The sequence below is a fragment of the Paroedura picta genome, chromosome 3 (assembly GCF_049243985.1).
Source record: "Paroedura picta isolate Pp20150507F chromosome 3, Ppicta_v3.0, whole genome shotgun sequence".
In the NCBI taxonomy this organism is placed as follows: Eukaryota; Metazoa; Chordata; class Lepidosauria; order Squamata; family Gekkonidae; genus Paroedura; species Paroedura picta.
In genome coordinates this window covers 86,710,053-86,732,166 of record NC_135371.1, presented here as the reverse complement: position 1 = coordinate 86,732,166, position 22,114 = coordinate 86,710,053, and the positions used below count along the sequence as shown (strand labels likewise).

The 22,114-nt window shown below is 43.7% G+C and overlaps 1 protein-coding gene across 8 annotated transcripts in view; it reads right to left on the bottom strand.

Annotated features, from left to right (window-relative positions):
- The window catches only part of FAM13B (family with sequence similarity 13 member B), a 116,491-nt gene extending 97,837 nt beyond the window's left edge, over nt 1-18,654 (bottom strand). For 3 of the 8 annotated variants that reach the window (XM_077326723.1, XM_077326719.1, XM_077326727.1), the window contains exons 1-2: nt 18,340-18,654; nt 5,028-5,133 (exon numbers count right to left, since the gene is read on the bottom strand). In XM_077326723.1, the coding sequence (XP_077182838.1) occupies nt 5,028-5,045 (18 nt within the window). In that variant the 5' untranslated portion in view covers nt 5,046-5,133; nt 18,340-18,654. Of the gene's footprint in view, nt 1-4,966; nt 5,134-12,584; nt 12,839-17,652; nt 17,676-18,339 lie in introns of those variants that run through there. The other 5 variants (XM_077326726.1, XM_077326725.1, XM_077326724.1 and 2 more) reach the window with 4 other exon arrangements.
- Between the last annotated feature and the right edge of the window lie 3,460 nt (nt 18,655-22,114).

Below are 22,114 nucleotides of genomic sequence, written 5' to 3'. Positions count from 1 at the left end.
TGCAAAGATGGAGGTCCTGTGTTTGGATAGGAAGGGACCATGGGAGGAAGCGCACCTGCCCATCCTGGATGGTGTGCAGCTCCTAGCGACTCACTCCGCCAGGAACCTGGGCGTGATCCTGGATGTTTCCCTTACAATGGAAGCCCAGGTCACGAAGGTAGCACGGCTGGCAGTCTACCACCGCCGCCAAGCCAAACTACTAGCGCCCTACCTGGAACCAGAGCACCTAGCCATAGTGATCCATGCGATGGTCACCTCCAGACTGGACTTCTGCAACTCGCTCTATGCAGGCCTACCCTTATCCTTGATCCGGAAACTACAACTGGTGCAGAATGCCGCGGCCAGGATTCTCACTAAGACATCATGGAGATCACATATCCGGCCGGTACTTCAAGAACTTGGTTGGCTCCCAGTTGAATTCCAGATTAAGCTTAAGGTTTTGGTAATCACCTTTAAGGCCATACGCGGTCTGGGCCCAGTGTATCTGAGAGACCGCCTCCCTGCCTATACCCCCAGAAGAGCTCTACGCTCCGCCACCTCCAACTGGCTACGGATCCCTGGCCCTAAAGAGGCACGTCTGGCCTCAACAAGGGCCAGAGCCTTCTCGGTCCTGGCCCCCACCTGGTGGAATGAGCTCCCCGAAGAGATCAGGGCCCTGCCGGAACTTCCACAGTTCCGCAGGGCCTGCAAAAAGGAGCTCTTCCACCAGGCATTTGGTGGGGCCGACTGAGCCATAACACCTACAGGTGCCCCCCCAGACTGAAGGAACGAACCGACTGAGGGATTGTCAAGTTATTGTTGAAGTGCCGTTCTAATTGTTCCAGTTTATATGTTGTTGTTATTGTTATATTGATTTTGATATTGATTTTGATAGTGTTCTATGTGAATGTTGAAAAATGTTTTATGTAAACCGCCCAGAGCCGTAGGGAAGGGCGGTATAAAAATATAAATATAAATAAAAAAATAAAAAATAAATAATTGTAGGGCTGTTCAGTGTATTCTGCCCCATTGTAGTGCTTGAGTATGTGCTACCATGGTGCCTAAGAAACTGGACCTCTGATAAGGTCCCTGGCTAAGGTCGTAGTGTTGGAAACTTTCTGATATGTGATGAAAATTTTTAGTTGTGTGGTATTGATCATTACCCCCAGATGCTCTAATTTCTGGGATGGTACTAGTGAGTTGGATTTGTAATAAATTTGTAATAAATGTTGAATGGCTTGTAGAGCTCTGTTGCATTTGTTTATGTTTACTAAATTTGGGGACCTTAGATCTGTCAAGGGGAGGCGTTTGAATTCTAATTTGTACCCTGACTGAATTACTTCTGTTGCCCATGTGTCTATCAATGGACTTGACCAGACCTCCGTGAATATGGAGCGCCTGCCACCCACTGGAGAGTTCCTGGAGATGTTCTATTGGCCTTGACCTCTCCCTTATCTGTCTGTGAGTTTAACTGTTTGCAATACTTGAAGTTACTTGTACCTCTTCTATTCTGACAATGAATTTGGAACTAGGAACCCCTCTTGAATTCCTGGCGAAAACGCAGGAGGGCATGCTGGGGAACGAAAGGAATAATTATTCAATTTTCTTTCACCCTTGCAAATGTGTTTAGACATGACCTTTTGCTTTTCCCTGATTTCAACCAGAACCTTGTATAGGGCCTCACCTACCAACATATCCCCTTGAAAAGGGTATGCCATGATTGTTGCTTTGGAGTTGTAATCTGCCTGCCAGGCTTTTAGCCATAGTCCATGCCTGGCTGCAAAAGAGGCTGCCATGGCTCAGAAAGCAAACACAATTATGTCTAGGGATGCATCTACCAAGTGCTAAGCATCTGCTGGACCCCCTCCAACTCACTTCTGTTCTCAGGTGATAAGAGTTGAGATATTTTCTGGCCCACGCTATGGAAGCTCTACTAGTGATAGATGTTATTGATGCCGCCCTGATTACCACTGCCATGGCCTCATATGCCTTGCATAGCTCAAAATCTGCCTTTCTGATAATTGTATCCCTAAGAGACCCCTGTTCATCCTGAGACAGGAGTCCAGATACCTGCAGCACCATGACAAGCGCATCAACAATGGGAACATGCAGAATATTTTCAGCATATTGGGGTAAGGTACATATTTTTTTAATAAATCCTGGAAATTATCAGTTAAATAAAGGTTTTACCCATTCCTCTTTAATCTTCTTTTCAAAGAATTGGGGGAAAGGGAAGAGTTTTTCTGAAGATTGATGTCATTTACTTGGATTTTAGTAAAGCTTTTGACAAGGTTCCCCATGATGTTCTGATGGATAAATTGAAGGACTGCAATCTGGATTTTCAGATAGTCAGGTGGATAGGGAATTGGTTAGAGAACCGCACTCAAAGAGTTGTTGTCAATGGTGTTTCATCAGACTGGAGAGAGGTGAGTAGCGGGGTACCTCAGGGCTCAGTGCTTGGCCCGGTACTTTTTAACATATTTATTAATGATCTAGATGAGGGGGTTGAGGGACTACTCATCAAGTTTGCAGATGACACCAAATTGGGAGGACTGGCAAATACTCCGGAAGATAGAGACAGAGTTCAGCGAGATCTGAACACAATGGAAAAATGGGCAAATGAGAACAAGATGCAATTTAATAAAGATAAGTGTAAAGTTCTGCATCTGGGTCAGAAAAATGAAAAGCATGCCTACTGGATGGGGGATACACTTCTAGGTAACACTGTGTGTGAACGAGACCTTGGGGTACTTGTGGATTGTAAACTAAACATGAGCAGGCAGTGTGATGCAGCGGTAAAAAAGGCAAATGCCATTTTGGGCTGTATCAACAGAGGCATCACATCAAAATCACAAGATGTCATAGTCCCATTGTATACGGCACTGGTCAGACCACACTTGGAGTACTGTGTGCAGTTCTGGAGGCCTCACTTCAAGAAGGACATAGATAAAATTGAAAGAGTACAGAGGAGAGCGACGAGGATGATCTGGGGCCAAGGGACCAAGCCCTATGAAGATAGGTTGAAGGACTTGGGAATGTTCAGCCTGGAGAAAAGAAGGTTGAGAGGGGACATGATAGCCCTCTTTAAGTATTTGAAAGGTTATCACTTGGAGGAGGGCAGGATGCTGTTTCTGTTGGCTGCAGAGGAGAGGACACGCAGTAATGGGTTTAAACTTCAAGTACAATGATATAGGCTAGATATCAGGAAAAAAATTTTCACAGTCAGAGTAGTTCAGCAGTGGAATAGGCTGCCTAAGGCGGTGGTGAGCTCCCCCTCACTGGCAGTCTTCAAGCAAAGGTTGGATACACACTTTTCTTGGATGCTTTAGGATGCTTAGAGCTAATCCTGCATTGAGCCGGGGGTTGGACTAGATGGCCTGTATGGCCCCTTCCAACTCTATGATTCTATGATTCTAAGACTCTGTTACTGGAAAAAGTTCTGGACTGCCCAGTCTACTAATGTTAGTGTCAGTTGGCTTGGATGCCTGTGGTGCAGGCTGCTTTAAGTCCACAGCTGCAATTGCCTTACATAAGAGGCCCTGATAGTCCTCAGTCTTGAAGAACCTCTTGGCAAGCTCTGAAACATTAAAATCTTCCTCTATCTCATCATCTGAAAGGAATTCCCCTTCTTTTCAAGTGCTCCTTTCACTAACAGTGAACGCAGTGTCAATATTCTTGGTCTTTATCGTGCAGCCTTGGTAACCCATGGCTGAACAGGGGTGTTCTGTGAGGCAGGTAGAGGAGGTTTCACTCTGGCTGAGGAAGAAGGAAGGTATTCATCATGAGGGCGTAGTGAGGATAACATTACTTCTCTAATTAGGGAGCCCATTACCTCCCTCATGGTGGATATAATAAAGTTAGTCCACTCTGCAGATGACAGGGGCCCTAGACCACTTACGTGATCACCACACTGTAGATGTAAATCAGGTTCAGGGAGCTCTGTGGCCTGGAGAGGGCCTGGCTTCTCCAAACTGGCTGCCAGGAATGGCTAACCTGAAGCAGAGAGCAAGCAAAATGACGTACAACTGCCCAGAGTGAGCGGTTCCCGCCTGCAGCGCCTCAGCGCTGCTCATCCGTCGCTCTTGTCTCCCTGCCGCAACCAGTGCAGCCTGAGATGGGAACACGGTGGTAAGGACCAAATCAGCGCAATTAGCGAACAATGGGGAAAGGTAGAGCTCCCTCCGACAAAAATTCATCTGCACATAAGCTCTCCATTGAGAGGAAAAAACAGAGTGGTGGGAAGACGGCTGAAAGCATACCAAAAATCAAGCAGCAATTGCCGATTAAATCTAAGAGCTTTGATGCTCTTACAATCCTAAATGGTCTCTCCCTATTTCTGCCACTAGTAAAGAGAAGGAAGGGAGAGGAATAGAGAAGATAGGATGAGAAAGGTTTTAGAAACAGAAAAGGGACAAGGCTACAGGAAAAAGGTGCACTCCCATTCAGAAGCAGGAAGAGCTGGCTCTAGGGGTCTTCCCACAACATAAGCAAGAAGTGCAGCAGTTTGTTTAGTCCTGCTTCCCAGAATGAATGGTGGGAAAACCCAGCCAAGATGCCATCCACCTCAGAAGGAGAACAGATGTGCCTAAGTATCACAGCCAAACTTATGGTTTATATTAATCTGGATTCATGTTAATTACATCTCATTCTTTATTTTCAATCTTTATCATCATTAGAATGCACATGACCGCTAATTAGAACAGAAAATAGTTTTTTAAACATAGAAAGGTTAAAACATAACAAATCAATATTGGCTTTACAGGAAGATTATAGACAATGAAATTGAGGCAAGAGAAAAATTAAAAGTTAGGTATAAAACTGAATTCATACTCCTAGTTTTTGAAGATTCCTATTAAATTACTTCAAAATTCTTTAAGTTATGCCTGCTCTTGTAGGGTTATCTCAACTAATTGCAAACTGCTTTCAAATTAATAAGTCCTACAGAAATTTATTACAAGGAAAAATGTTAACAGCTGAGAAAACCTACCTCAGAGCACTTAAACACCTATGTTTACAAAATATTTTCTACGCCAGCTACCCTTACTGACCAAGCATTCTTTTGTCATTTATGGTTGCTTGAGGTTATGGCAGAAGATCAGCCTGTAGTTCCTCATTGAAGAAGAGCAGAACTCGATCAGTACCTCAGCTGTTAACCTGAAAATATACAAAAAAGAGAGATATAAGCACCCTAAATTTTCCCAAAATGAATGAATTATCAGGACTACGGATGAAAACAGAGATGTTGACATATCATTTTGAGTTGGATCCTGAGTACTATGAGTGGCAAAAAGTGATGCCATAGTTTGGAGGACCCAACATTGTCTAAAGCCAGATAAACATTCAGCACACCAGTATGATGTAGTGGTTAAGAGTGGTTGATTAAATCTGGAGAACCAGGTTATATTCCCCATGCCTCCACATGCAGACAAGCTGGATGACTATGGACCACCCACAATTCTGTCAGCTCTACCTACCTAACAGGTCTGTTGTCAGGAAAGGAAGGGAAGCTGATACCAAATTTTTCTGCAAATTGGGGGCTTCCCTCACATTTGTAGAAAAATCTCTCCTGCCTGCCTGTGGCCCCATTGTGTGGATTTTTCTGTCTATACTCTGGCCTTGATCAAAATTAGATCTATGATGTGCAATGGAAAACATGTTCTTGGCATATAAGGAGTCCAGCAATTATGTTTCTTTGGGATGCTATCTGGCAAAGAGTGGAGAACATACATCATGCAGCTCTTTACAATCCTATCAGCAACTGTCTTACCGTTTCATAATATTATCCATATTATCTGTTGCAGAACAAACAGTTAATACTGAAAGTACTATACAAACAAGAAAATAATCATAGTTATATCATCAGGTTGTTAAAATGGTACTTTGTCCCACCTTTATACAATTTCTGGGGTAACATCAGATAAAGTAGTAGAAAATTAAACCAGGAATTCTAGTTTATGGGTTGGATCTGGTAGACAATTGCACAAAATCACTTTCCCAGATGCCAGTAGAAGAGTAAGCAATTTTGGTCAAATGCTTCTTCTTATCCTGGCTATGTACTACAGTATATTTTATTCAGAAGGGTTCTCCAACTAGAGCTAAAAGGCAGAAAATGTGGAAGTACTTTATTTTTTCATTAAAAATGTTCACTTTCTAAAATTTCATTGATTTACAATATTACCAGAAAATGGATGTCATGACTAATTCAAAATCAGGCAAGCTTAGTAGTTTAAAACAGTGGTCCCCAACCTTTTTCCGGCTGGGGACTGGCGGGGCAACTGCCCCGCCCGCGCCGCGCGCATGCGCGGCCCTGATTCCCTCTCCCCCCCCTCCCGCAGTAAGAAGTTTCCCGGGCCGCAAGCTTGCAGCCCAGGGAAGTTTTTTACTGCGGGGGGGGGGGGCGGGGAGAGGGAACCACGGCCCGGCGCCCCGGCCTTCGCGACCCGGCACCAGGCCGCAGGTTGGGGACCACTGGTTTAAAAGTTATAATTAATTGTTTTCAGGTGATTATTCCTATGAAACACGAGAGAATATACATGTACCGGTTTTGTTAGTAAATGGGAGGGGAAAAATCAGAAATGCATATAATATCCACATTTTTAAAAAGTCATCTGATCTGCAACAAACAAACAATTAAGTGATGTCAAAGAATAACATTGTAACTGAGGTACCTAAGTGAAGAACCTTACATTCATATAAAATAACAAGTAATCATCCACTTCATATCATGCACACCCGCTATGGTGTACCTGTCAACCATCTATTTCCTTCACGGGAGGTGATAGGCCCACTTTACTCTGATCTGGCTCTGGTTCAGCCTCACTTGGAGTACTGTGTTCAGTTTTGGGCACCCCAGTTTAAGGGGGATGTAGACAAACTGGAGCATGTCCAGAAAAGGGCAACAAAGATCGTGAGGAGTTTGGAGACCAAGACATATGAAGAAAGGTTGGTTCCGTCTCAACATCCGGAAGAAGTTCCTGACAGTTAGAGCAGTTTCTCAGTGGAACAGGCTTCCTCGGGAGGTGGTGGGTTCTCCATCTTTAGAAATTTTTCAACAGAGGCTGGATAGCCACCTGACAGAGAGGCTGATTCTGTGAAGGCTTAAGGGGGTGGCAGGTTGTGAGTGTCCTGCACAGTGCTGGAGGTTGGACTAGATGACCAATGAGGTCCATTCCAACTCTATGATTCTATAAAGAAGGTGTATATACCATATAATTATTAGTAAGCAGGCATTAGTCTAATAAGAAACGATTTCAACACAAAGAACTCAATTTGTTTGAACTCATAAACCATTCCTCCAATTAAATCAACTATTTCAATTCAAGTATTTACAGCTATAGGAACATAAAAGTACTTTAAAATTTTTCTTTACTATGTATAAGGCAAAATAAATGTGTTAGATCAGAAAATGCCTGGGACAATGTCTGGGACATTGAAAAATTTTCTGATTCATATTTTCCCCAGAAACTAACACTATGGCCTCCATCCTTTGGAGAGGATTTTCAGGACAAAGAACTGGGTACTAGAGCAAAGGGATGGTAATGAAATTTCCGTTTTACTTAATCCTCCTGTAAGTTTTTATACTATAGACAACTCACACATATCAGAATTCAACTTTAAATTTTGCTTGTGAATGGTCTTAATTTTTTATCACATCAAGCACTAACAGAATTACTATAAACTTACAACAATTTCTTACAATGCCTTGAATATTATTAGATGCTATATAAACTTGTAGAAATAATTATTTACTGCAGCTGCAGCTCTATTTTTTTTAAACCCTATGAGTCTTCTTGGCCTTTAAAATAGCAAAGCTATGGGATACAACTTAAAGCTATTTATTTTATTTACTTGATTTATTTCCCACTTTTCTTCCCAGTGGGAACCCAAAGAGGTTTAACAACATCCTTCTCCCTTTCACCATCTTATTCGGATATAACAAGAGCATGAATTACTGTGTCAACTTTTACAGTTGATCTACAACCATATACTGACCTAGCAATATGCCCCATCCATCCAAGTTGTGAACCTGCTTCTTTAAGAAGAGTTCAACCCTGCTCAAAGCACAGTGGGCTCCAACCTTTTGAATAAATCCCTTAACAATGTACAGCAGGTCAGTTTTTTCTGAACAAACCTTTAGATTTAAGCTCAGAATGTCCTGGCCAAGGTAACTCAATGAAGTTCCCAGCTCAGCGGGAAATAGAGCACAATCAAAGCTCTGTCCACTATACCAGGGGTCGCCAACCCCTGGCCTCCGGACCGGTATCAGGCCGCGAAAGCCTCGGTACCGGGCCGCAGGGGGGGAGGGAGGCACCTCCTTCTTCCCCCCCCCTGCAGCACGGTGCTCGCTGCGCCGGGAGCAACCGGCTGCCGAAGCCGCCAATTCGCTCAAGCCTAGGCCCACGTTGTAGTTTTACATTACTACATTGTAGTTTTACATTACTACAATGCTCTTTTTTGTCTTGTCATTAGAGCCCCCATTGTGGAGGCACCAGTTCAGATGAATAGTTTCTATATAAACACAACCATAATAGTGGTCACATGATTTCATGGGATGTTCCTATGGCAGTGGTCCCCAACCTTTTTATCCCCGGGGACCAGACAATGCTTGACAATTTTACTGAGGCCCAGGGGGGGGTAGGCTTTTGCCCAGGGACGTCACCACTGCCTGAGCCCCTGCTCCACTTGCTTTCCTGCTGGCGCCCCTGACTTCCCGCCGTCTGCCAGGGGGGGGGGTGGTGCTATCAGCAGCAGCTGCACGGTGCCACACCGAGGGGGTGCCTCAGCCATGGTGGCCGCTGGAGAGCACCAAAGGTGAGCCAGTGGCAGAGTGGGAGGGCAGCCCCCGAGGCAGCAGCTGGGGAGGAGGACGAGGAAAAGCCACGGCCCAGTACCGACTGATCCACGAACCGGTCCCGGTCCCGAGACCGGGGGTTGGGGATCGCTGTCCTATGGCCTATGTCCGGGCCGCGAAGGCCATGGCGCTGGGCTGCGGCTCCCTCTCCCCGCCCCCCCGCCGCAGTAAAAAACTTCCCAGGCTGCAAGCTTGCGGCCCGGGAAGCTTCTTACTACGGGAGGGCGGGGAGAGGGAATCAGGGCCGGGCCGCGCTTCGGCCGCGCATGGCGCATTTGCACATGCGCAATGCGCGGCCCGATGCCCTGCCGGTCCCCAGCCTCAGAAAGGTTGGGGACCACTGTCCTATGGGATTCAACATATGTAACCATACTTTCATTTGATTTAACCACAGAATGAAACTCGAACTAAGGCTAAGCCCAATGCCTACCACTGAGTTCTGTGGGGAAAAGACTGCAATCAGAAAGCCTGCAAGGAATTGAGAATGGTATCCTAGGGATGCTAGAGTGGTGACTGGAGTTCCAAGGAGCTAAAGATGCAAGGCAATGGGGCATCAAACATCATCACATCCACCTAAAAATCAGGATATGTAAGCAAACTGCCCAATGCCCTCATGTCACATCCAGAATTTGGAGCAGAAGTGATGTCCCACAATGTCATTTCCTCCCAGGAAGGCAGGCCCACCAACAGAAGCCCTCCAACCATAAGCAGGCAAATAGTCAAACCATCACCGGACAACAGTCACTAGAGGCAATATTCAGAGGAAAAAAGCAGACTTCAGCACTTTTTAATCATTACCTTGATACCATTTCATTCCCATCCCATGCCTAAAAGATATTTAATAAAAGGTTATTCTGTGCGGTAAAAACAGCTCATTATATTGATAATTATATAGCAGAGCACAAAAATGTACCTGACTACCATACATGAGAGAATAAAGTTAATGCATCACAGCATCAAAAAAACCCAGTATTAAGCAGCAAGAAAATCAGAACACTATACAACAGTACATAACTGTATTCTAAAAAGTGAGCACTGACTATTTTGCAGATGGCTGTTTTACTCTTATATCCCCATCCCCACAAACAATACAGGCAAATAGCAGGTGTTAAACTGAGTTTTTCAACTGCTTCTTCAATGAGTTGAGTAAAACCACATGCACAACATTGAACCTAGTTCAGAAAAAGAGAAAATTGAATCAACTTGTATACAATCAACTTGTATAAGCAAGAGGGGAGAGAATCTTTCCAATTCAGAAAGCTGAGTATATATGACTACTTAGAGTACCAGAAGCCAGTTTTGTGAAATAATATTGGTTCATGAACATTCAACTAAATTGGTAGAAACTGACAATTAACAGAATTGATGAAATGCAGACAATTATCACTCCCAATTCTAGCTTTTATATGGAACAGGCATACAACCCTCTACATAAGCATAACTAGCAGCAGCCAAATCCATAGCCATAGATTTTAACTTTCTTTCTTTACATTGCCCCTGTACTAATAATGTAAGGTCCAAAGTGATAATAAAGTACTCAGACAATATTTGAATGAGTGTGCCAAGAGGAATCTGTCAAAGAAGAGCAGGCTGCAGAATCATAACCAAATCATTACACTCCCAATCTTTCTAAAATTTTATTTCTAATACAGTAGTAATTGCAGGAAGTTTAACTATGTTCCTAAACAGCAGCCAAAATGTTTATTATATTTTAAAGGCTCACCCTGCAGGTCACAGTTATGTCCACATATGGGAAATCTGTAGCATGAGGACCACAAATTTAATGCTGCCTATGTCACTACTATATCACTATTAAGGTTGACTCAGCCTTCCATCCTTCTGAGGTCGGTAAAATGAGTACCCAGCTTGCTGGGGGGTAAACAGTAATGACTGGGGAAGTCACTGGCAAACCGCCCCATATTGAGTCTGCCGTGAAAATGCTAGAGGGCGTCACCCCAAGGGTCAGACATGACCCGGTGCTTGCACAGGGGATACCTTTACCTTTATATCACTACTCGTCACTGTGTGCATGCAGACAACGTTTTACAGAGGTATGTCATTCTGTTCTATCTTCCAGTAATAGTAAAAGTTCTTCTTAAGAGTATATACCATACAATCCACTGGAAAAAATCAGTTAACATGTGAACTGTCTTAAAGCTAAGATCTCAATAAAGTGCAAATTTATTAATGTCATAAAAATCTGATTTCCTTAATAAACCGCATTGACAAATATACGCATTAAAATTATATTGCTAAATTGATACATAGAATTGCCATTCAGGTAAAAACATACCACTTCAGAAAAGTACAACTATTTTAAAGACATTTCCATGCAATAACCTACACTCAGGTCACAAAATTATGTGACCTATAAATTTTAGTATAACATCTACAACATACTTTCCCATAACAAAGCGCAATATTCGCCACAGAAAAACAATGGGTTGAACCCAAAGCAAGGATTGCAGGTCTTTTCTGCTTTCTTCTTTCTCAGCAACCATTTCTGATCCCCAAAAATTTATTCCCAAAAACATGGAACCCAAGTGGAGTAGTAGCCATATATGTCAGAAGTCTACAAGAAGTCTTCTGCTGATGGAGTTCATTGATAAAAGAGGCAGAAAGGCAATTTCATCCCATTCTTGGTCTCTACTCCATTCTCCTGGCCTACATGACTAATGTATATTTTTCACAACCATGGAAAATAGATTTACCAGGATTAGAAACAGCCACCGGGGGGGTGGGGGTAGCAAGAAGGAGCCACAATCCTCAGCGGCTTTTGATGACATTACTGAATCCAACTCAATGGGACGAACATTATTTACATAATGTAGGCAAGTATTACTTTTGTTTAATATTTTTAAATGAACCTTTACCTCTTAATTATTAGTAAAAAATACTTTCACATTTTTATCCTTTGATCTAGCAATTAAAACATTTAAGAATCTATAAGGGTGGTACTTTTCCTTAGAACATAATTGTTATAATTTATATCTTTGTCACTACATATAAGCCGTCACACATACTGGAGGAAATTGTCCTGCCAACTATAAATATTTTGCTACTTAAAAAGTCAAGACAAATCATAAGAAAATAAAGAGAGCCCTGCTAGACCAGAAACCTGTTTCACAAAGTGGCCAGCCAGTTCCACTGGACACCAACAACAGGGCAGAGGCCATAGCCTTCCCTGATGTCGCTTCTTGGCACTGAAATTCAGAGGCTTCACGTCTCTGAATATACAGATTAGCCATTGATAGACGTATTCTCTATACATTTATTTATGAATCCAAACGATAATGCTATAGGTGTTGAGTAAATTATGACTACAAGGTTCCTGACCTTAAATATAATTTTGTTAGATATCATTCTTAACATCCTATATTTAATTCCAGTTGTTTTAAAATCAAGCTGCTCATACAGGTCCAATTTCATACTATAATGAATGATCAAAGATTAGTATCGTATAAAACTGGTTGTTCAAGTGGTTTGATTACATCCAGTGTAGGCCTGTCTTGTTTTATGCTATAGTTACTTGAATACTGACTAATGAACAAAAGAATGAGTGAGTTGACTTTCTACTGTACATAAATTTTATTTAACAGGATAAGGAAGAGCAATAACTGCACATGTTATTCATCATTCTTAATACCACCTCATCCATTTAGTGAACAGTTGGAAATCATAGTTATACTCCACATAGAGATCATCTGGCTACTTCTTAATTCAAGTGGAAAGAAAGAGAAAGAAAATTACTAACTTTTGAAGATGAATGTCAGATAAAATTGCAAAGTGGCTAAACTTGTTTGCCTGACCAGATCACCACTGGAATGTTACCAATTACAATGGGCTCCATCTCTCACATAACCAACCCTTCCTGCACAAGACATTTTGCTGTCCCCTTCAATTTCTGTAAAAAAGTTTCTAGAAGCAGACTTCCATTCAGTCTCAAGATCCTTGAAGAAGACACTTGTGAGGTGAGAAAATTCTAGTCAGCTGTATTAACTGTTCCCTTTCTCTCTACCCAAAGGATGATGTCCACATATTTGTGTCATAATGACTCACCACCACTTCATCAACCAACTGCAAGCCTTAGTGCTACCATCATCACATGAATTTAGTACCGTGCAACATAACACATAGATACGTTTGTCAGAGAGTATTCATTACTAAATACACTGATACACTAAGGAAACATATGCAAAAAAACTTGTTACTGGAACAAACAGTGGCTTCTTCAAGCATTTAATTAATTATTATAGGATAAAAGGAAAAAATTAAGTCTTATAGCCTTTGGACACAAGCTGAGAGAAACAATAAAGAGCAGCCAGAGAACAGATTCAGAATTAGCACATTATCAGAAAACAGCAGCCCAGCCAGGGAAGCAAGAGCCAAAAGACCTTACAAAAACCTTCTATACCCAAGGCAAAGGAAAATCACTAGCAATCTGGCTAGAGTCCAGCCTTCAAGCAACAATCCTACAGAAGACACATTTTGATGTTGGACTCAATATCTTATTAAAGATTATTGTATAAATATTACACTGTATATACAAATTTGATAGCGTGGGACAGGTTCTCGCTTTTCTAAGAACAAGCAAAGCTAAGAATATATTCAACTTATATTGCCAAGTATTAAGAGAAAAGGAAGGTGAAAGCTATGAAAAGAATTCACAGGGGCCGGGTTTGATAAGTAAAATAAAAGAGGTGTCCAGTGGCACCTTAAAGGTAAAGGTAAAGGTATCCCCTGTGCAAGCACCGAGTCATGTCTGACCCTTGGGGTGACGCCCTCCAGCGTTTTCATGGCAGACTCAATACGGGGTGGTTTGCCAGTGCCTTCCCCAGTCATGACCGTTTACCCCCCAGCAGCAAGCTGGGTACTCATTTTACCGACCTCGGAAGGATGGAAGGCTGAGTCAACCTTGAGCCGGCTGCTGGGATCGAACTCCCAACCTCATGGGCAAAGCTTTCAGGCGGCTGCCTTACCACTCTGCGCCACAAGAGGCTCATAGTGGCACCTTAGTGGAGAACTATAAACTACTACATAGGGGATTCATACAGAAAATGCAACAAATGCTAGATACCCTAAGGAGACTTGCTTGCTTCTGCGTTGTCATGCATTTGTTTGCAACAGAAAGTCAGAAGAACATTTTGTTTATCTGGAAAGTCTAACTCAAGGTTTTCATAACTATTATTTTATATGCAGAGGGAATACAGTGCAAGCTGCCATCACAGAAAGTAACTTAAAAGGTACAACTCCTCATCATTTTAAAAGTAAAAATACTAGCATGATTCTCACAAAGCCATAAAAATAGTCTGTCATTATGGGGAAATGTTTTTTTTTCCAATGAGGTCACTATTCCCTCCCTCCCAAGGCATAGCTTAGAAATCAATAATTATCACATTGCAACAAGCCATAATTTGTAATATCATTAAAACATTGCTTGCTCTATTCCTTCCAAATCAGTTAATCCTGCTTTAGACACAGGTTTGTGATTATTTGTTAAATATGCCAGTTTGCCACCTCTTAACCAGTTACATTTCTGATGTGTGTTTATACACAAAACAGGCTTTCGATTTCTCTGATTTGAGAGAACTGTATTTTGAATGAAAACTAGATCCTACTCCTAAATATAATAAGTCTATCATAAATTAGAAAGGTAGGCACAAATCAACATTCAGTATTTATCTAGTCTCATGAGGCTTACACAGACACCTTTAAAGCCATATGCAGTCTGGGTCCAGTGTATTTGAGAAACCGCCTCCCTGCCTATACCCCCAAAAGAGCCTTACACTCCACCATCTCCAACTGGCTGCAGATCCCTGGATCCAAAGAAGCATGCTGGACCTCAACAAGGGCCAGAGCCTTCTCCGTCCTGGCCCCCACCTGGTGGAATAAGCTCCCTGAGATCACAGCCCTGCCTGAACTTCCACAATTCCACAGGGCCTGTAAGAGGGAGCTCCTCCAGCAGGCATTCGCTTGAGACTGACCAACATCTGCTGGTCCCCCTGAGATGCCCCCTTCCATGACGAAACAATTTCATCTCTTCAGGGATATGTCAGTGTTGTTTTTTCATACTATGTTATGTTATGATTGTTACCTGACAGATTATTATAATATTCTATGTAATTTTTGTACAACGTTCTATATAAACTGCCCAGAGCTGTAGGGAAGGGCATATAAAAATCCAAATAAATAAATAAAAGATTTTCATGATACTTCACCTTTCCTTTAAACAAAATTTAAATCTTCAACTGCCTATATTATTCCACAGAACAGCTTAAATATGTATTCTTGAGGCTGAGTGTTTGAAGAATTAAAACATTTAAAGTGTGGAAAGTAGAGTCTCATGTATACATAAATACTATTATTTCACATTTAGTATAGAGAAATCTATAATAGTATACAGTGAGTGTGGTATTATTATTAAGGGTCTTTCAATTTCTGGAACATACATTACTGTGATTTTTCTTTTTTCCCCTTTTTCTGCTACTCTAAAGCACATGAAATAAATATAGTAAATTCCCAGGTTTTATAGCACATTTGTTTCTAAAGATCTGCCTACTACAAAGTGTCAATTTCAACTGAGGTTCCAACAGATACCCCTTTTTAAAGCAAAGCAAGAGTAACATGAAGAAAATATCAAATATTCTTGTCCTTTGACAGCATCAACAGTTCTGTGGTATTTGGCCTTTGACAGCCTCTTTCTGGCATCTCAAACTATGCCTTCATGATACAGTCCCACATATTTTAAAGGCACCTCAACAGTATTACATTCAGATATAATTTTAAACAAGTTTATTTTTTAAAAAGCATAACATAAGTGACATTGTATTTAAAAAAAAAACATTGATTGCTATCCTCCCTTTAAAAAAGCATTGCTATTATATTACAGATACTATTAATAAAGTTCTGGGGTGTGACAGAGAGAGGGGCTTGGATGAGAGAAATTGAAGTTGGATGAGATTGTAAGTAGGTCACTATGGGTAGCACCACAAATTATATGGCACGCAAATTGTGTTATGATAGCAGTTCCTGCAAGAAACACTAGCAGTGTAGACAACATTCCTGTATCACCCATGCTCATTTGTCTGTGAGACAGAAACCTGAAGAAACACATGCAAGTCATCCAAACTTTCTATCATTAGTCTAACACAGGCTTTCTTGATGGCCCTGGAAGGGTTTCCCAAATGGCTGGGAATTAATTAACTTTTATCAGGTGATATGACCATATATGGTAATTTTGACCTGCTTCTCCTCCCAATATGGCCAATGATGGGAGTGGGAAGGGGCCCCAGGTAGGCATGCACACAGCGATGCTTCACAACTGTATTCTGTTCTTCGTGCCACTTCTGGGGTTTCTCAAAATGTGAAGAATATTTCAGGCGTTTCTCAATGGTAAAAAGTTAAGAAACGCTGATCTAGCACCACTCTCAGCCACTAGGTTTGCAACTAAGTGTGGAAGCATGCTATTCCACTTTTAAAATGAACCTACCACACAGTGAGCTTCTTGATAAAACACAGGATACAGAGGCAACAAAATAATGATATTACAACTAGGGTTGCGTGCTTCGGTGTCTGAAGTGGCCGTTCACGCCCGAAGCAGCCAGCGCCGCCAGGGGAGGGGAGGTGCGGGCGCCGGCACACCAGTCAGTACACACACGCAGCCACAGCTCTGTGCCTGTATGTGTGTGCCAACTGGCGCACCAGTGCCCGCACCTCCCCCCCCGGCTGCTTCGAGCACAAACAGCCGCTTCAGACGCCAAAGTGTCCAACCCTAATTACAATGCCCCAAGATGTCAGAGAGAGGCAGTATATAAATTGAATAAATAAATAAATATTAACAATAACAGGAGACAAGTGCTTTATCATGCCTGTTAAAGGCTTTCAATTTCTCAGCTTTGGGGATCACATTCCACATTTATTTATTTTCATTTATTAACTGGTTTCTATACCACCACTCCTGGACCAGTCAGCTCATGGCAGTTTACAGCATAATAATAATAAATTAAACCCCACAAGACGGCAAGCTATGCCCTCTTGCCGACAAGTACAACATACAAAATACAAAACGTAAAAAGAAAACAGCAAGATGGCAACAATACTACCCTTATTTGGCCATCATTCCTCAACTCATCTCTTTCCAGTTGTAACTAAGAAGCTGTAAATCCGGAAGTCCATATTTCACAAGGATGGGGAAGGACCTGCTCTCATTAGCCCGGTATTTGGCCCAGCCTCAACCAAAAGCTTAGTTGAAGAGCTCCGTCTTATAGGCCCTGCAGAACCCAGAGCTCCAACAAGGCCCTCAGTTCATCCGGGAGCTCATTCCAACCAGGGTAGGGGCCAGGACTAAAAAAGCCCTGGCCCTAGTCAAGGCCAGGCATGCTTCCCGGGGGCCCGGGACCATCAACAGATTCATACCCACAAAGCGCCCTGTGGGGAGCATAAGGTAGGACCCAGGCACTCTATTGTTTGTCTCATCACCCCCTAGTCCATAAATTCCAAAGGAAAATCAGTATTTCTAAGAACACAATTTTAATGTAATTACTACATTTACAAGGATACATGTTCCAAAGATACAGATTGCTGATTGACAGAGAAAGAGACAGGAAAGCCTTTGCTTGTAGCATGACTTAAGTGAGAAAAAGTATTTTGTTCTGCAGGAATCTTCCCCCACTGCACCTGCCAATTATGGCACCTGTTCTTTGTTAGGTAAGTTCATCTTCAAGAGTCTGAAAAGACAACTCCAAATCAATTAGAATCTTTCCTTCATCACAGAAGCTTGCTGAGTGACCTTGGCCCAGCCACACTCTCTCAGCCTAACCTACCTCTCCGAATGGCTCTTGTGAAGATGAAATAGAAAATAATGTTGTAAACGGCTTCGGGTTCTCACCAGGGAGGAAAACAGGCTAAACTTCCTTACACTAAACAAAAAGTCCTTCCACAAACATTCCTGCTTTCCTCCAAGAGCAGGACTAGGGAAGTGGAAAGTTGACTGATTATCCTTTAAAAGAAATAACTAACCTCCCACGGTGGTAGATCATATTCTGATACTTCTACCTCTTGTAGAGGTAATCACAGATTAATAGGTTTATTGAAATATCATATTTCCCAGTTACACTATTCTGGCCACGCAGTTCTTTTGCTGGGGCTTCACGGGGCGAGGGGGAAGGACCACGCTCCCTCGACTACCTAAACTTCCATGGTGAACCCAGCACATAACCCTCAGGCCTGTTCCGAAGATGCAATCCCTTCGCAAAGCCTCTCTGACCCTTCGACGGCCCTCTCAGTAGGTATTCCCAAGCCCACCGCCCATTCCCAGCCTGGCACATTCGCTACACGTAGCCCCCAGCCCCCCACTTCCATTGCAACCCCTCCTCAAGCTGAGAGCCCACTCCCCGTAAAAGGGTCTGTCTTCCTCACAGGCCCCTTCCCTTCGCATTCCGCTCGCATCCATAACCGCCCCCCCCCCGGCCACTGCCCTGCCGCGCATGCGCCCTTTGCAGTTCCCTCACCGTTGCCGGGTGACTGTCCCCTCGGCCCTCAGTTTCAGCAGCAGGTTCCTGCGAGTCTTTCCTTGCGGAGCCCCTGCTCCGTTGGGCCTCACTTGGCTCCTCAGGGCTGGTCCTCCAGCGGCGACAGCTGAGGGTTGGGAGTGTTGAGCTGCCGTCCCGATCCCGGCCCCGGCCCCGCCCCTCGCGGCCAGATAAACACACAATCTCTGGCGCGCGCCCGCGAGTCTCTGTTACAGCGCGAGCCTCTCCACCGATGGACTCCCCAACCGTAGCGGCAAAAAGTGGCAGGCTCCGAAAGGAAGTGACGCGCCTCTGACTGACAGCTGCAACGCGCATCGCCCCTGCCTACTTCATCTTCCCCCTCCCTGCGGAGGAACTGACGTCGTCGAAGAGGCGGGCGCTCAAAGGAGCCGCAGTCGCTCTCCTGTGGGTGGGTGGGTGAGTGGCACGTGAACAGATGCTGTGGAGTTTGAGGGTGGCCAGCGTAGGGAGAAACAGGTGAGGAAGGGCGAGGCATGAAGCAGTACTACGGGTTTGGCATCGATGAGCCCTGTCAGACAGAAATGCTACAGGTGTTTATAAACACTTAACTGGTTGAACTTCTGGAGGTGATTCGGCTTTTAAAAGTACAGACTACCCAGAAAAAGTGGCAGCCTTACATGTATTAGAATTTGCCTCCGTATGCGCCATAATAATTAATCCAGAATAGCTACTCTTCCTTAATATCACTGATGATACCAAAGTAGTTAAATCAACATTCTTACACATCAGGATTGCAACAATTTATAAATAAAATGCTAATCATGTATTAGTTATTACAACGTCATCTTAATGTTATAGATTTCGGTGTGCTTCCTGTCTAGATTTACAAATTAGCAATCCTCATTTGACTGTTTTACATTTCTGACAGATTCAGTTCTCTCAAAGCACAAATGGTTTTGGACTGGGTTAGTGAAAACCAGTGTTGGCGGCCCCATCCCTCCTTTGATTACTGTAAAGCATGAAACTTATGCACCTTGCTTATCCCAGCCTGGAAGGGCTGTGGGTAGGATGGGGTGGACTTGGATTTTACTAAAGGATGACTGCCAGAGACAAGCAGCCATCTGCACTAAAGCTTCCGCCTCAAGACAAAGGCTCCACAGTTTTAACTCAAGCAAATCCAAATTGGTAGTGGCAAGAACAGGAACTAGGGGACAAAGGTCAGCCACATGGAGCAACATGACCCACATGCTGCCTTTTCCACACGCCCCTGGCTCATTGTCTTCTGATCTGGGAACCACTTTCTGTTCCCAAGATGAGATATTTTTACTGGCAACAAAACAGAACAAAAGACACAGAAAGGAATAAGATTATTTTCTTGGAAGATGTTCTTTTCTGTTTTCCTAGTTGCCGTGCAGAAATCTCATGAAGCAAACCAACAATAAACCCAGGCGTGCCATGAGCTCAGTTGTGCCCAAAGAAAAGCAGTGCCTTTTTATTTTCTATATGAATTGGGTGATGACATTTGATCACTTGTCATTTGGATTTTTTTAAGGATTTGTTTTTCCTGTGAAATCTTAAATATTAGGGTTTCTGCCCATAGAAACAGAAAATATGCCATAGCAGTTTTAAATAGCATATGACTGCTTTTTCAGTTGGGTGGGTGTGTTATTTCAAGACAGCACTGATTATAAAATTACTTCTGTCAGCTTATTGGGTGAACTGAAAATGCTTTTATTTATTCTTTTATCCTTCTAAAATCTTCACTGTATTCCTTAAAGGACTTTCAAGTGGGTAGCCATGTTGGTCTTAAGTAGCACAACAAAATTTTATTCCAATAGCACCCTTAAGACCCACAAAGATTTATTCAAAGCATGAGCTTTCGAGTGCATGCACTCTACCTCAGACAAAAAGGAACAAGAATCATAACAGTGCAGTTATGAGGCAAAAGTAAATTAGTGGCAAATTAGTAAACAGTGTCATAATATCCAAATTATGCAGTATGGTAATTTTAACACAAACCCAACATGGCGGCCGGGACAGTCGCATAGGCAGGCTGCTCCCACAAAACACCTAGGCCGCCAAAAATAAACCCCTACTCAAAACAACCAAATCTGGAAAAAAAAACCAAAACCCTAAAACAACATCTAAGGAACCTGGAACGAAGCAAGAAATAAGAAAAAGAATAAGGAGTAAAGCCTTAGAATTGAAAAAATCAAAATCACAAACGGATTCAAACGAAAAGAACAGCGGCAACTACAAACAAATCCAACAAGATCAAATCAGAAAAAACTGAAGAAGAAATCACAAGGCAAATTTAAGAGCAGAGAGCCGAGGCAGCCAGACGACCCACACCCAAAGAGCAGGGAGCCGCAGGCTCAAGACACCAAGAATAGCGCTGGAGGCTGCCGCCACCGCCACCCCAGGAGCTGACACCAACGGGCCGCTGCTGACAGGCCCACCGGGGAGACACACGAGGCTGCATGAGTCTGTCACCGACGGAGCACCAGCCCGACGGAGCACCAGCCCACCAGGAACTGTGCTGAGGAGGCGCACCCCTCCGCCCAGCTCCCAGCTCGGCCCAGCTCCCCGGCTCCTCCTCGGCCTACCTCGTGCCCTCGCGCCTTCCCAGCACACTACGCACCCTCGCGCCTCCTCGGCCCGCCTCGCGCCCCTGGCCCCACGCCCAGCTCCCCGGCTCCTCCTCAGCCCACCTCGCACCGCCCGGCTCGGCTCACCCAAGGCTCCATCCCAGCCCGTCCAGGCTCGGCTCACCTCGGCTTTCTTGCGCACCACCGCCGAAGGAACTCCCAGCCCGCCCAGCCCACCGGAGCCACCACCATTCCCAGCCCACCGGCTTCTCCGTCCTCCCAAGCCCACCACTTCTTCGGAGATCGCCGCGGATCCATCCAACTGGAAACCGCCCCACTCCGCGACCAGCAACCCACAGAGACCGTAGCATCCAGCCAACAGAGGCCCAGAGCTCCGGCCCAGTTAAATTGGAAAAGACATCAAATAGAGTAGAAGGGAACTGAACTGTTCAAAAGTGATTGGGGGGGGGGGGTTTGATTGATAAATTGATTGGAGAGGGAACTGATCTGATGACACTAATTGGAGGGAGGAAAAGTTTAATAATGTAATTGGGGGGGAGGAAAAGACTATCTTATAAAAATGATTGGGGAAATTGGGATCTGTTGAAATTAACTGGGGAAAAAACTAATTATCAAAATTGACTGAGAGCAACTGGGGGGGGGGGGTTAAACAGACTGCGGGACTGGAGGCTCTCCAAAAAAAAAAGGGGAAAAAAAGCGGGAGCCCCTAACGGTTATAAATTAAAGCGGGAATATAGCAACATAGAAAGAGAAGGGGAGGGAAATAACCAAGAGCAATAATAAGGCGGGTTCGAGAAAGGAATGAAAACGTGTGGGGGGGGGGGGAGGATCTGCCCAAAAACAAAGAAGAGAGAAAAGCTGTCTAACAACAAGGAAGAGGGAACAGAAAGACTGGAAAAGATAGAGAAGAGAAAGTGAGAACCAACCTAACAACAAAGCAAGGGAAGGGAATTGAAGGGAGTAAGCTGATAACTGATTTAACTATTTAATTATAAATGATTTAATTGATCTGTGCCCAGAGGGGGGAAGGCTACCCCACCCAAGAAGGGGGAAGGGACACTAAACAACTGTCAGAAATTGAGCGGGAACAAATAGATAATATAGCGGGGGGGGGGGAACTGCAAACAGAAAACAGAGGGGGGGAAGGAAGGGGAGAGGACAGAGAGAGCAAAAAAGAAGACACC